At 47.7% G+C, this 15,444-nt stretch overlaps 1 protein-coding gene across 5 annotated transcripts in view; it reads left to right on the top strand.

Moving 5' to 3' along the window:
- The window catches only part of RHBDF1 (rhomboid 5 homolog 1), a 266,445-nt gene that overhangs the window by 248,241 nt on the left and 2,760 nt on the right, over positions 1-15,444 (top strand). For 3 of the 5 annotated variants that reach the window (XM_029576830.1, XM_029576833.1, XM_029576832.1), the window contains 10 exons: positions 1,651-1,902; positions 3,080-3,191; positions 5,023-5,097; positions 6,637-6,798; positions 8,852-8,952; positions 9,724-9,787; positions 10,254-10,348; positions 11,320-11,395; positions 12,457-12,501; positions 14,508-14,608. In XM_029576830.1, coding sequence (XP_029432690.1) covers positions 1,651-1,902; positions 3,080-3,191; positions 5,023-5,097; positions 6,637-6,798; positions 8,852-8,952; positions 9,724-9,787; positions 10,254-10,348; positions 11,320-11,395; positions 12,457-12,501; positions 14,508-14,608 — 1,083 coding nt within the window. The remainder of the gene's footprint in view (positions 1-1,650; positions 1,903-3,079; positions 3,192-5,022; positions 5,098-6,636; positions 6,799-8,851; positions 8,953-9,723; positions 9,788-10,253; positions 10,349-11,319; positions 11,396-12,456; positions 12,502-14,507; positions 14,609-15,444) is intronic. The other 2 variants (XM_029576829.1, XM_029576831.1) reach the window with 1 other exon arrangement.

The following is a 15,444-nucleotide window of genomic DNA, read 5'->3' as shown; positions in this document are numbered from 1 at the left end:
TTGTTTAAGGTCAAGTTCAAGTTTGGTTCTGTTCATGTCTCCCCTGGGCTGTTGTAGCGTTGCAGCTGAGCTGCACGGTACCAAAGACACACTTCAGTGACAATGTCAAAGACTTTTTTTCCCTCGTCCCTGGTGGGGGTGTGCAGACAGGAAATGGCCTGCCAAAGATTCGGGACGCCTTGCGAGTGGGTTCCTCTGCCCCTGGCAGCCTCCTGCTGCTGCTCCCAGAGGTGGAGCGCGGGGCTGGGGGCTGAAAGAGAAATAAAACAGAAGTCGTGCGGCCGGCGCTGCTTTTAAAGCCGGCGGTGGCCCCTGCCGCGTGAGACAGACGGCACGCGTGGAAGGCCAGTGCGCATCCCGGGAGGGCGAGTTTCCAGGTTTTTTGTGCGTAGCTGCAAAGCCTGCGGGCGCTTTTCCCCCACGGACTTTGCCCGTCTGAAAGGAGAGGGCAAGCAGGCTTTCCCTTTGAAAAAGGACCCGCAGAGGTCCGAACCTGCCTCTTCTGCTGAAACTTTTCCCCTGCGTGCGGCTGTTGCCTCCCCGTCCTAACCCCGTCTCTGAGACTGCTTTTCCGGTGGGTAAAATCCCGCATGTTGTTGATCCCTGGGCATTACTCGGGGAAAGTGGGGGGGGGGTGGGGGGGGAGATGCAATTTTCAGACAGCTTTTGAATGTTGCCCTCCCCGAGATAGACCGCGTGCTTTTTGTTTTGACCTTGCAGTTTTCGCCTTCTTCTTTGGTTTCCCAGCTCCATCAGAACCTGTCTCTATTGGGCTGTGTTGTCATGAACCTTCGTTTACCAGGGGTAGAGAGGGTGGGTTCCCCATTTTATAAATTCCCTCACCTAGCCCAGCTGTTACCGTAACTGCCCTTGGCCAAGGGCCACAAACCGCAGCTCCCTAAAGGGCCCGGTCCATGGACACCCTCTGTCCGGCCAGTAGGTGGTGCTGTTGAGCAATGGTTGGGACTCCCTTCTGCCTGGGGGGCTGTGAACCAGACCACGTATTGATAAAGTGCAGGGTACGAGCAGGGAAGGATTTAAGATGTTGGCATCCATAGGCAGCGTGCCATGGCGTTGCCCCTTTAAAGCTCTGCCGGAGCTTTGCTCTAACGCAAGCAGAAGCAGGGCCTATCTTTGGCCTGGATGTTTGGCGACTTCAAAATCTGGTGCGCTGGGTAGTTCTCTTTCCTAAGTCTGGGCCTGGGTACGAGAACAGCACAGCATATATTTATTCGGGAAGTCGATGGGGGCTTCATTTGTGACTCACTGGGGGTTTTCCCCCCTTATTCTTAGTTCCCCCCCTCCCCAGTATCACTTGAGGCAGTGGCTGAGGTGGACGGCTTCCTTTGAATTTCTGCACTGGTGCAATCCCCTCAGTCGGCCGACGGATGCCTCGGTTTCCGATCTCTCTGTGAACGCGTCCATTCAGCCTGAGAAGCAGGGGGGGGGGGGGGAGTCGGGCGGGGAGGGCTACAGTTCCGCTGTTATCGAAATGTTGCCACCATGTATTTCTTCTGCAAACAGCAGAATTATTTGTACAGCGAGTGATGGGAGATAACCGACGTTTCCTGGTGGTTGTTGTTTGCGGCCGTTTCTGGGATGCCAGCCCCTCGGCAGACACGGTCAGTGAGAGCTGCCTTTCCATTTCAGCCCGCTGGAAAGAGGATGGCGCAAGCCCCGGGAAGGAACTTTGCCGCAGCCGAAGGTTCGGTTACGCCAGGAAGTGATCAGCATGAATGCACAGAAGCGAGGGCAGCGCATCGCCATACCCGTGAAGAAACTCTTCGCCAAGGAGAAGAGGCCGTACGGACTGGGAATGGTGGGCAAGCTGACCAACCGGACCTATCGCAAGCGCATAGACAGCTACGTGAAGAGGCAGATAGAAGACATGGATGATCACAGGTAAACAGGGGCAGTTAAAGGAACGGGGGCCATTAGGCCATCAAATGCAGGCTAAACCACTCCTAATTTTTCCCCATTGCATGTGCAGGTTTCTTTTTAGGCCCGGTAGTTTATTCTTTTACCTTTTGCTTTCTGCTCATTCAGAATCACTACTGAGATTCTTGCACCGTGAGACTTAATCCACAGCTGCTTGGTAGGGTTGCCAACCGGCTCCAGATTTTCAAGACAGATTGATCCAGTCCTGGTTTTACCCCATTGCATGCTGGGACTTGTTCTGATTGCCCGTTTGCATTCCCTCAGGAAAATCAAGACTCTCTAAGTACCTGAGTTGCAGGGCAGTAAAACCAGGATTGGATCAACCTGTCCTGAAAATCTGGAGCCGGTTGGGAACCCTGCTTACTTGGGGATTTTTTTTCTCTATTTTAATAGATCGACCCCCACCCCCACACTGGTCCTGAGGCCTAGAGCCGAGCACCTCTAAATTCTGCCACCAGGGATCGCCCTCCCTTGCGACAGGACTCCCTCCCTGCACCCTGGGGGCTGTGAACACTGCCTCTGCTGCATCCCCAGGCCTGGGGTTTGCTCTGATTTTTGTAAGGGCAGTATGACTACCAGTTAATCCGTGTGAAATGGCACAAGGCCTGAACTGTCTCTGCTGGAGTCACTCGGTGACCCTATTTTTGTAATCTGGTGCTGGTGTAGTAAGCTTCCCACTGTAGCTTTGATGCTTCTGGCTTTCCAGCCGGAGAGAACTGTGCCATCCAAGCAGCCTGCATTTTAGCATCAGTATGAACCCGAGGGTCATAGGTTCAAGTCCTGACCCTGAAGGAGAGAAGTTTCATTAAGCCCACCTAGCGGTGTGGCACACAGGTAGCAGTGTACCTGCGTAAGTATAAGTGGATTTTCAAAGAGAAACTGCCTGCCTAGATTCTCTTGCACTTAATATGGGTACAAAAGTAACCGCCTGGTTTGTGCCCACTCTTTCTGTGGGGGAAACTGTGTGTGTGTTGTTTGAAGATTCAATTATGTACAGCTTACTCCCATCTATGTCTCCTCCCACCCTGACCCTGGGAATTCCCTCTTTAAAAGTGGCTAAATCTGACCAGCTAGTGAAAGTGGGGAGAGTAGATGGAGGGGCTTAAGTGGGCTAACTCCTCTGTGCCGTCCTCTCTTCCAGGCCCTTCTTCACGTACTGGATAACTTTCGTGCACTCCCTGATCACGATCCTGGCTGTGTGTATTTATGGATTTGCACCTGTTGGATTTTCACAACATGAAACTGTAGATTCAGTGAGTAAATGTTTTAGGTATTTGGGTATTTGGAAAGTATTTGTTTAATCAGTCCCAAAAAGCTGGCTGGGCGGAAATGCTCGCACTGATGCTAACGTGGTCCCCTTTTTCTATTGTATGGGGGCTAAGCTAATGAGCCTACTTGGAACCTGTCCCATCGCTGCTCACAGTCAAGAGGTCCAAACCCGAGGCTTCAAGGTTCCGGTGAGGCCCCTTCATTCTCCATCTATAACTCAGAATTGAATCCCCACCCAGAGACATTACAGTTGTGTGATGACTGGGATCCTCTTCTCCCATTAATGCTGCCCCTGCAGCATCCTCCACTCTTTGTAAAATAACTTTCTGTTTGAAAGGTTTTGCCATAAATTGGAACGTGCCGAGAGACGATCTCTTCCCCCCACCCCCACCCAATAGTACTCCTACCCCCCTGCTGGCACTGTCACACAGGGCAGTCTCATACGCTCCTCCTTGGTGTGGGCTTAGCAAACGGGTTTGAGGGCGGTCAAATAGGTGGCACTGAGAAGATCACCCCCCCCCAATTTTTAGAGACAAGTAACTTGCAACCCTTTGAGGATGGGATAGCGCTGTGCTGTAGTGCTAGACAACTGCAGGGAGCATTTTCAATCTAAGTGACATGATAGATACCGTTGTGACGGTATAGAAAAGATTTTCAATAAATAAATACATTCTGTGTCAGGATGAATCACGCCATTGAAGAAGTGAAAAATAAATAACTGGAGCTACCACACAAGAAAACGCCACCTACTAAATATGGGAAAGCCATCCTGCTGTGTCTCCCTCGGTTCTGTCGTGTTCTTTGGAAGTCACGTCTGGAGTCTGTTTAGTACCGGTGACATGGACACATGCCTTGATTCTCTCCATCCCCTATGGGCGGGAGGTCTGAGCCAGTATTTACCGATAGCTTCCTCGTGGCCAGGGCTGAGGCGCTAAAGCTGCACTGCTCCGACTTCTCTGCCCAGAATAATGGCACTTTGTTCTAATTCAGGAGTCCCCAGACCCCATCCTCACGGGCAGACACACACAGATTGATCTGTTTTTCAGGATTTCCACAATAAAACAAATGCCCGAGTTAGAGCTGCACAGTCTGCTTCCATTGCATGAAAATATATCTCATGCTTATTCCTTGTGGAAATCCTGAAATCCTGACCTCTTTGTGGCCCTCAGGGTCCAGATTGAGAGATCCCTATTCTAGATCACTTGTTCTGGTGAGCCACTAGACGGGTCTGGTTTTAAAGATAACCAACGTATCCAAATTAGCTTGCTCATAGATCACAAACATTCATTGTGGATATCTTGGATACCAGATCCACCGGTGGCTCACAAGATCCTGAAGAGAACTGCTTTCTTAAATCTAGTTGCCTAGCCGGCTGGGTACCTTCGCCTGGCTGAGCAATAAACATTAATTCTCAGTGTATGGTAAGGCAAGCAGTCTCTGCCAAAACCAGCAGTTTCTGTGAATCGTGTGGGCCTTTTCAGGTGGAGGGGAGGTGATAGGGGGCAAAGTGTGTAGGACGTGGGGCGATTTGGGGACGAGGGAGGCAGCAGCAGCAGCACACCAGGATGGGTCCGTGGGGACCACCCGCTCACAGGCCTCACCTCCCAGAAGGAGTTGGCATGAAAAAGCCAATTGCGCCAGCCAGAAAACAAGTGATCAGCTGGCGGGCAGCACGAGCTGAGAAGAAGACTGGCAGCACGGGGCCCCTGTGAAGGAGGGGTGTGGTGCGCCTGCGCCATTCACCAGCCCATGAAGAAACTAGTACAGTACGCTATAGACAAACACTGGACTTTAAACGTCTGTCTTTTGCTCTAGGTACTACGAAACAGAGGCATCTATGAAAACGTCAAATATGTCCAACAGGAAAACTTTTGGATTGGACCAAGCTCTGTAAGTTGTCCCCGGTATTACATGACCATCTGCCGTGTTAGCCGTTCTTAGTGACTGGAATTCTGCTTAATGTTCTGTTTGCGTGCATTTGTGGAGGGCTGAGGCTCATCACCCAGAGTAACCCACATTTCCACTGGCTGTTCTGTTTATTAACAAGCCTCTGATTAGCCCGTAGCTACAAGTCACACTGCAGCTTCAGCGGTGGAACTCAGATTTCAGACTATTAACCCAAGGTTTAGGGCAATGCTCGTCTTTAAGGTCTTGTTTTCAGGGCATCTGCAATGAATATTTATTGGACATGATTACATCTATGTGGTCTACGAACCTTTTTTCATTTGCATATTTTGGTTGGGCTGAACACTAGACCAGTCTGCAGCTCTCAAGGGCTGGAGCTGCTGACTCGTGTTCCGGATCAGTGGTCCCAAGCCACCACAACCCTCACAAGGGCAAACTCAGGAGCTCCCAGTTGGCAGCTTTTTGTAGTAAGTGTCGCTGAAGCTAAAAGCCCTGAGATCTGTTGATGAATCCATCAGCACAGTTGCCGAGTTCCTTTGTAAGTTTCCAGAGTCAGCAACATTCGGCTGAATCAGGCTTCCAACTTTTGGTGCGGCTGAGGTAGCCATGTGCTCCACCCTCGCCAGTCCGACAGTGCAGGAGTTTTGGAGTGGCAACGTTTATAAGACATACCGTGAAGCTCAGAACCTGTAGGCTGTAAAGATTTAAGTCTAGAACCAAGCCACAGTGATGCCTGAATGTGGATCTCTGACATTTGTCTTTCTGGCAAATAAATGTTGAGTTATAACAGGTAAATGGGTTTGATCTGAGGCTGTCCTTGAGCAGATGCTATTGGGGATGGTGGGAGAGGTGGGATGTGTTAATGTCAGGTACCCTCCCCTGGTGCCCTGAATCTATGCAATGGAGCCCTGATGGGGGCCCTGCTAATGTTCCCGCAGGTCGGGATCCATCCCATCACGGTGCCTGCTGATACTGAAACTGAATGTAGGTGCGGGCAGCCCTGAGCGATGGGATTGTCCAGCCTTCTTAAAGTGCCTGCTTTATGGAGAGCATGACGCTTTCCTTCTTGCCCTATAGCTGTGCGAGGAGATCGGTCCTCTACTACTCTCTTTCTCAAGATGCCCACAGAGGGCTCTTGGTCTTTTATAATTTTTCTTAACATTTTGTAACAGTGTCGTAGAAGTTTATTTATTGGATTTATCAGTCACCTATCCCATAGGCTCAGGGCAGAGAACACAACCCCCCCCCCCCGTCCCCAAAACATTAAAATATAATAACCCAAGTAATATGAAATCAGATTGTACGATCCATGAACAATTCCAATGTGACATAACCAGATAATTCCCAATACCTTTATCAATTCAAGCTTGGCAGGCAATTAGCAGTACCAACATTTAGTTAAAAGCAAGGTTAAAAACCCAAGCCTTACAGTGCTTTCTAAAAAAATGTTTTATTGCTTTGTGAATTTGTGTGCACATCTTACATTTCTAATGAGACTCTTTCTTTTTTTTTTTTAATTTCCAGGAAGCGCTAATACACCTTGGTGCCAAGTTTTCTCCGTGCATGAGGCAGGATCAGCAGGTGCACAGTTTCATTCAGATGAAGCGAGAGAGAGAGAAGCACACGGCCTGCTGTGTCCGCAATGACAAGTCTGGCTGCGTGCAGACCTCGGAGGAAGAATGCTCGGTGAGTCCAGGACCTATAGGGGCCAATATTCAGGAGATTTACCTGGCTACAATCGGCTATAGATAAATCTACCCAGTTAAAAATGTGGCCCCTTTGACCGGCTAAATTTGAGAAGGTAAAATCTCAAGTCACAGAAAAATAGCAGGGTGGGCGGGCTTTTCAGTTTCAGCCCGTTAACAGGGTACTTGGCAATAAGCGGCTAAATTTAGTTGGCTAACCCTGGCCGTGCAAATGGCAGGCCAGTCTCCATCCGCTCAAATTTTGAGAGGACAGATCTAGCCGGATATTCAGCTGCACAGTTAGCTGGCTACATAAGGCTGAATATCTGAGTGAAGATAAATATACCTGGCGATCCTACCCACTCTACGAGAAACCCGAACTGCAGCAATCTTACCCATCCCTCAAAGAGAAACTCAAACCGTGTGACCTGGGGATTGCGGGGGCTTTGGTCGCTCTCTCCTTGGCTTTCTGCGCGACCTTGGATAAGTCACTTTATTTCCTTTTTCTGCTGATTAAGCAATTCTAATGAGGTCCAAATCATAATATGATTATTCTCCCACCTTGAATTTGATTATTTATTAAATCTTATATTCTGCAGATCACATAACACATTACGGTCAATGGACAGAGTTTTCATGGTCATCTTTAAGGCAGTAAGACATGACAAGTGGGGGGATTAGGGAAGATATGGAAATTTCTGGTCTTTGACTGTTGTACATGGGGGTCTAAGTTTCATGTTGCCAAACAAACAGAGGGATGGAGATTAATGTATACATTTTCAAAACCCAGCGTGAGCAAATACCGTGAGATACGCGTGTGGCCGGGCCGAGCGCGCCGAACGCATTTTCAAAATGGCCTGGCCACTTGTGTCTCCCGGTACGAGCAGATGTTCTGGGTTGTTGAAAAGGGGTGGGCTGGAGGCGGGGTATGGGTGGAGTGGGACAGTGCCATTTTGAGCTGTCTCCTGGTCAAGCGCACGCCGGCAGCCGGCTGGCACACACAACTTCTGTTCAAAGGAGCAGGTAAAGTTTTAAAACAAAAAAAAAAAATAGGGTAGGTAGGGTCAGTTCAGGGGGTCGGCGTGGAGAGGGGGGGAAAGGGAGGAAGATGAGTTAGGGGGACGGGGAAGTTCACTTCCCAGTCCACTCCTTAATTGGAGTGGACTGGGAAGGAACTGGGCAAAGGCCTGATCGTGTTGCCGCGACGCGCGCATGTTATAAAGTCGGTGCATCCATGTGCGTGCGCGGAAACCGCACACACATGGACACCCATGTGGGCCTTTAAAAATGTACCCCAAATGTACATACAGTGGACCCAGGTGTGGAATAATTTGCATACGCACAGGTTAACCTACAACCTGATGACACATCAGTCAGGGCCCAAGGCTGCTTGCTAGAGTCTCTCTCAGGGATGTTTTTCTGACGAGCGGGTTAGGATTTCCCTTGATAAGATGTCCCAAGTTCTCATAATTATTATAATGCTATCAACATATCATCATCGCTTCCTCTTCTAAAGCCAAATTACTTCTAAATTTCGGACCAATAAGACTTCGGCCATGCATGTGAGTTTGGGGTTTTAGGTGACCCCAAGGTACGCTGCTGATGCTGAGCAAAGCAAGCTGATGACGCGGGTGAAAGTTAATGTTGTGATGTCCAATTTAGTGTTAGAAAGTTACATAGGGAAGCATCTAACCCAGTGCTGGATTAAAAGCCCAAAGGCTGCAGACATTACTGACCTGATGGATTTGCTCTCTTTGACTCCTCCCCACCCGTTGCCATTACCAGGAGTTACCAAGAGCCCCTAGGAGTGACATTGAAGGAGGAAGGTCAGCCTGGATAATGCAGCGTCAGTGTTCAGGGCAAGAGTGAGATTGCATTTTAAGATGGGCTCGTGAGGGAGACTTGCCAGGTCTCTAGTGAGAGAGTTGCCTGGAACGAAAGTGGGCTGGTTGGATGGGCCAGGGTCCTCCTTGTCTGCTGATGGCTACTGTACTATTTTATCTTATGCATGTCTGCGAGGTGACAGATTACATTGATTTCTTTTCTTTCTCCAGTCAACGCTTGCTGTGTGGGTGAAGTGGCCTTTTCATGATCATCCCCTGATAGGGAATAAAACCGCACGCCAGTCCGGGTCAGTTTGCCATCAGGACCCCAGGTAGGTCAGTGACACACCCCCCCCCCCCCCAGCTATGCGTTTATAAACTGGAGTTATACTGGGAGATGCAGCTGGGAGGCAAATCCCAAGGCAGCCGAAGGCATTTACAGCCCGCGACCACGACTCTGTCGCAGAAAGTATTACTGTAGTTTTGATCTTTAATTCTTTTTCTGACTGATGTTTTGTCATTATGGACTGTGGGCTTCTTATAAGAGCGCCGCCCTAAGCCCGAACCCTTGGGGGTTCTGTTTAGGTTACTCGTTCGCTCGGCACAGGCCCTTTAAAACTGCCAGAAGTCTGTCGCACCGCCGCAGGATTTTGTGAGATTCGTGTTGCCCTTACCGGCGGCCCGAAATGATTATTCAGAAGAATGACGTGACCAGCAGCATGGCCTCGTCTTCATGTCACAGGACATACACGAGCCTGTGCGCCTAACCTGACTGTGCAGCTCCGTTGGCGGACGATTAGCGGGAGGAAGCATAAACGAAAGGATTTGCCGTCCATATTTTTTATTTATCTTTTCTTGATCCGGCTGCCCACTTTTACATTCCCCGTTATTCCCCCCCCCTCCCCTGCCCAAACCTGGATGGCTCTGCTCTCTGTGCATGGCCCTAGTGAGATTTGCCCTTCCCAGGCAGTTTTTGATTTTCCCATGCACTGCTGTTTTACTTCCGGAATTACGAATCGTGCCAGTGTCATTGCTAAAGACGGATAAGGGGATGATCGCAGCAGGCAGCTGATGACCCGCTTGCTCTGTCTCTCTGCCTGCAGGTTCTGCAATGAGCCGGCCTCCCAAGAACCACACGAGTGGCCTGATGATATCACAAAATGGCCGGTAAGTGTCCCTCTTGCACTTGGCCAAGGGTTTGAGTATCGGCCACCCCAGCCCGCAGTGTCTATGGAGGGCAACTTTAGATAGATAGAAAAGGGACAAGCTGAGCCAGTTCTGCTTTTGCCATTAGTCCCTGCATTTTTAAGAATCCGGAAATGGACGTCCACGGATGCACCAGGAGGAAAACCAGGACTGGTTGAACTTTGACCTTTTAACATGGATCAGTACGATTCCCAGACTTGTCCTGGAAACCCCACAGCCAGGCAGGTTCTCTCCAATGTATGCAAACCTATCTCATGCATATTCATTGTGGATATCCTAAAAACCTGCCTGGCTATGGGGAGGTCACCAGGACTGATTTGGGAAGCTCTGCCCTAGCTTTTAGCAACCATTGTGGGGGGGGGGGGGGGGGGAATCATTTTACATGGGGTTAACCCTCCTTTTTTTTTTTTTTTTTGCTCCTGTTCAGATCTGCACCAAAACCAGTGGAGGCAATTACCCAAACCATCTTCACATGGGTTGTGTTATCACAGGCAGGCCCTGCTGTATCGGTACGAAAGGAAGGTGAGCTCTGCTGTGCCCTCAGGCAGGGAGACGATGCCGTTTCTCTGTTAAAACACTGCTGCGTTGCCACTGCCTAATAGACGAAGAAAGGATCGTGTAACTCGGACTGGGCTGCGAGAGAAGTGCAGCTGTTAGATACGTTTTTAGTTGGCCAACATTGTTCCATTGCTTCCTCTTTTGATCTCATTTCAGGGTCTCTCTTCCTGATTTGCTGTGCATACAGTATTGCAAAGCTGGGATTTTATATCATTTAGCTGGGAATTGTGGGACACACAGACCCAGAGTTAACTTGCATTAAAAAATGCTGATTACAGAGACTGTGCCCGAGATGATTTAACACCTGCAGTAAAAATGTCATCATTATAAAGTATGGCTTTTGAAAGATCCTCATGCTTAGTCACTCCCCCTGTTATGACTGCATCTAAAGCAGGGTACTGCTGTGCTGATCATCATCATCAGGGTGCTAAAGACTGATTATATGTGGAGATCCATATTCAGCCGCCACACAGCTGTGCCAGTTAGCTGGATAAAAATATTTGGCTAAATAGCGCAGTATATTTAGTGGTACAGCTGCATCGCTGAACACGCCCAGCTATTTTAAAGATAGCCGGATAAAGTTATACCGGCTAATTTTAGGACAGCCCGATGGCCCTACCAGATAATTCAGTCAACTAACTCTGAACATTGAGTTATCTGCTTAACTTCTCCAGCCAACCTGATTCATCCATTCCCTGCCCCTGACTTCCAGCTAAGTGGCACCTGCTTATCCTAGCCGGCTAAGTGCTGTTTTGAATATTGGCCTTCTGGTCTCTAAATAAGCTGCTTCTGGTCTGCAATTAATTATTGTCTGGGCACCAGGGTGAAAGAGATTTGAAGCAGCTTAGAGTTTTTCCATTGTAAATTCCCCCCCAACAATTGCACAGTCTCCAGATCATGTTATTATTCACTGCACTTTGTGTTTTCTCCTGAAGGTGTGAAATATCATCCAGGGAATATTGCGACTTCATGAAAGGGTATTTCCATGAAGAGGCAACTCTCTGTTCACAGGTAGTTTATGCTGTTTTATGAAAACTTCACTTAGACAGGGAATCCCAGCAGAAGGCACAGTTTCATTGTAATGTGGACCCTAGCAAGCATTAACCATCCCGGGGATACTCTGGGCCAAACCAAATTAGCCTGATACTTCACTTTCAATGCATATCCAAGCAGCTCTCTGCTTCAATGGCAGGGGGGAATGAAGAAAAGAGGATTCATATTCAATCAACCAACAAGGACTGAATTGCACAGGCTGGGTAAACAAATAAGCGTGGGAGTAGCTTGCTTATTGCGGCGGTTACTACCCCTAACCAATTAGGCTTGATACTTCACATTGATGCAGCTCCAGCACTGCTCTCTACATCAATGGCAGGGGTGGAAGGAAAATTAGAACCAAAAAGTTACCAATAAGGGCCCTGACCTCAGCGGTCAGAGTAACAGATAAGTATGAAAGCTTGCAGGGCAGACTGGATGGGCCATTTGATCTTTTTCTGCCGTCATTTCTATGTTTCTATAAAAAAAACAAAAAACATTTGCACGAAAGATTTTACAAATTCTGTGCACAAGGACAATTTTCAAATTAATTTAGCAATTTATGCATGCGAATCAGCCAACTGAAAATTGCTGTCCCTCAGGACAGCTAAAAATGCTTGCAGTATCCCACAGCATGCAAACATTTCACTGCATTTAGCTGAGGGATTCCTGGGAGCTCGTTTTGGTTAGGTAAGAAAATAGTGCCTGCACAGATTGCATTTTCAAATCTACCTGGGTAACTTTCCATGCAAAAAGCAGGGGCAGATGTTCCTGGGTGCTTTCTACCTGCAGCAAAAGCAGACGCATATCCTCACTTTGAAAACTGGTGTAACGTACTCTCATACTTCCCCATTTATTGTTAAATTCTTCAAAATAGTTGTCAAATAATCCACCTTAATCTTAGAATGTTGAATAATAATTCAATCCAACTGCAGTGCAGGAACTAATCTGAGGTATACAAGTTGTTGAAAGCGTATTTATTTGAACAAGCCTTTGTTAGTGTAGCCTGCTATGATTGTCTATGTTTTAATGCGGAATAGGTAGAAGATAAATGTATGAGAAGCGCTTCCTCAAAGATGCAGAAGGTAAATGCCCCCAGGAACCCAGTGCACCATGACTAGAGCTTATGGTTTTTCAGAGATTTGAATGTTGACAATCCACAGAGCTTGTTGGGAGTTAATGGAAACTCTTATTCAGCAAACTAGGAGCTTAAATGTTGAAAACAGTTTAATGGGTTTGGCCCTATGGCCTAGCCGCTGTAGGACGGGGGAGATCCAAGCTATTTTAGAAGTTTTAATTAATTTACTGCTTTTAGTGAATTTTATATTTATGAGAAATTGTAATTTTTCCTTTCTCTCTATACTATTGTAATGTAGAAATTGTGAACCGTAGAGATGGACTTTGTCTAATCAACGGTATATAAAAACTGTTTAAATAAATAAAATAAATAAATACATTCTTGGATCCAGGGCTGGCGGGGGTTCAGTACAGGGAAGTGCTGCGGGGGTTCAGTACAGGGAAGTGCTGCCATCGTAAAACAACAGGGAGATGTCAACTACATTTGTTGTTTTGATTTGTGCCTGTTCCAATCCAGAACGACACAAAGAATTAACGGGCCAATTCAATAAAGATCACAGGAGAATGGGTGCTTCGTGTTGAGCGCCCACTCTCGGAACGCACGCCCAGCCATCTCTCCTGGGTGCGCAATCCTATATTTAAATGAGGGGTCGCACTAAAAGGAGGTGCTGGGGGCGATTACACACCCCTAGTGCCTCCTTGGCCCAGGAGAGGTGGCTCTGTCAGCGGGTTCAGGAAATAGACGCTCAATTTTATGAGCGTCTGTTTTCTGAACCCACTGACGGCGATCAGTTAGGGAAACGGACGCCGGTAAAATTGAGCGTCCGTTCTCCTAACCGGACAGCACATTTTTAAAAATGTTTAAATTTTATTTTTATATTTTTGGTTCCTCCGACTTAATATCGCTAGGATATTGAGTATGAGGGTGTATGGAAAAGCAGTATTTTCTGCTTTTCTGTACACTTTTCAGGATTGGCCGCACATTTTACTTTTTGAATCCCGGGTGAATGACTAATGGGCTCGACAACATGCATTTGTATGTGTTGAGCGCTATTTGTTTTCAGGGGGTTTGGCCACGCGTTTGAGGCGCTAAACCCTTACAGCATAAGGGGTACTAGACGCCACTCAAAAATACACGGCCAAATGCATGTTGAACAATGCACATGGCCCAGCGCACTTTACTGAATTGGCTCGTAAATGTATTGTTTTTGTCATTTTAATGTGCTGCTAAGTAAAATGAAACAAACACCCCCCCCCCCCCCCCAAAAAAAAAGAAAAAATGAAAACCCAAACAAAACATTTTTTCCATTCACTCCTGTAGTTGGAAATGCTGCAGGGCTGGGAGTCACAGCCTTTGCACAAGAGTGACACCTACTGGAGGGCACGAGAATGCACATGTAGCTGGTTCTCAGGGGAACTGCAGATCATTTGGCTCAGCCAGAAAACTACGGCTAAGCTAGATGGAAGCAGAGGGAGGAGGAAACAGGAGGGGAATAAATCGGAGAAATTCCCCCAGTTGTTGCAGTTGCAGGCTCATGGTGCCATTGGAGCAGGATAAAGCCGCCAAAGTTTAAAAAAACAAACAAACTCTAAAGTAACAAAAATGATCTTGAGGTCTATGGTGAGTATTTTTAGCCTGTGTATATTCCGGTCAGGTTTCATAGCGCCCTCATGTATTGCACCTACTATTTGTGTGGGCAGATGAGAACATGCATGGGAACTCCTCCCCCAACCTGAATGTGCCCCTGGGAACGCCTCCTTTTAGCCTCACTAAAAAAATACGCGTGCTCTGAGAGCCCATACAGACTTAGCAGAAGACGGCAATTTTCTTCTGAGCCAATTTTACCCAGGCAAGTGGCTTTGAAAATTGCCCTCAAAAGTGGCTCTCTTGGCCTGGTATTTTTGACCAGCCGGCGTCCAAAGTTTAAGAGATGTTTGCTGTCGTGCAGTCTGCGCTGGGAAGAAACCCATTTTCCAGAGAGAGGCTTTTAAGCCTGTTGGCTTGCACTTGCAGGTACATTGTATGGACGATGTGTGCGGACTGCTGCCCTTCTTGAATCCCGAAGTCCCGGATCAGTTCTACCGCATGTGGCTGTCTTTGTTCCTTCACGCCGGGTGAGTTCTTTTCTTTGCGCTGTATTGAATGAGGTTCCCTCTTGGTGATGGCAGTCAGCAGGTTTATGTTTCAAGACAGTGGCACATATCAAGAACCAAGGCCAATGATAAGTTAGTTTTCATGCTAGGTGCGTGCAATACAGAAATTCCATATAGTGCCATGTCCCGGCCCCCTCATGCCACATGATCATTCATTGCGCTGGCCAGGAAAATAGGTTGGCTAAAGTCCTGGCTGCCTGGAAGTGAGCTTGCAGTACTGTGAATAGAAAGGGTGTGACCATATGGCTCCATGTCTGTGGGAAGAGGCCGAGCCAATTTTGTTTTTACTGCACTGCATGCAAAAGGCCTGCTCTTCTTACGAAGTCAATTGGGAAATTGGAATCCGATGCAGAGCAGGGCGACCAAAATGATAAAGGGGCATGGAACGGCTGCCCTATGAGGTAAGGCTAAGGAAGTTGGGGCTGTTTAGTTTGGAGAAGAGACGATGGACGGGGGAGATATGACAGAGGTCTACAAAAGCATGAAAGGACTTGAAAAAGTTAATGTAAATCGGTTATTTACACTCTCAGATAATAGAAGGACCAGGGGGCACTCCATGAAGTTAGCAAGTAGCTCATTTAAAACAAATCGAAAAAATGTTTTTTTTTCACTCATTGCATACTTCAGCTCTGGAATTCATTGCCAGAGGATGTGGTTACAGCAGTTACTGTAACTGGCTTTAAAAAAGATTTGGATAAGTTCCTAGAGGAAAAATTCATAAACTGCTATTAATTAATAAGCAATAGTAGCTTGAGATTTATTTAATGGTTGGGTACTTGCCAGGTACTTGTGACTTG

Source organism: Rhinatrema bivittatum, chromosome 14 (assembly GCF_901001135.1).
Source record: "Rhinatrema bivittatum chromosome 14, aRhiBiv1.1, whole genome shotgun sequence".
NCBI classification, from domain to species: domain Eukaryota; kingdom Metazoa; phylum Chordata; class Amphibia; order Gymnophiona; family Rhinatrematidae; genus Rhinatrema; species Rhinatrema bivittatum.
Note: the sequence above shows the minus strand (reverse complement) of the source record. Positions and strands in the feature narration are given on the sequence as shown.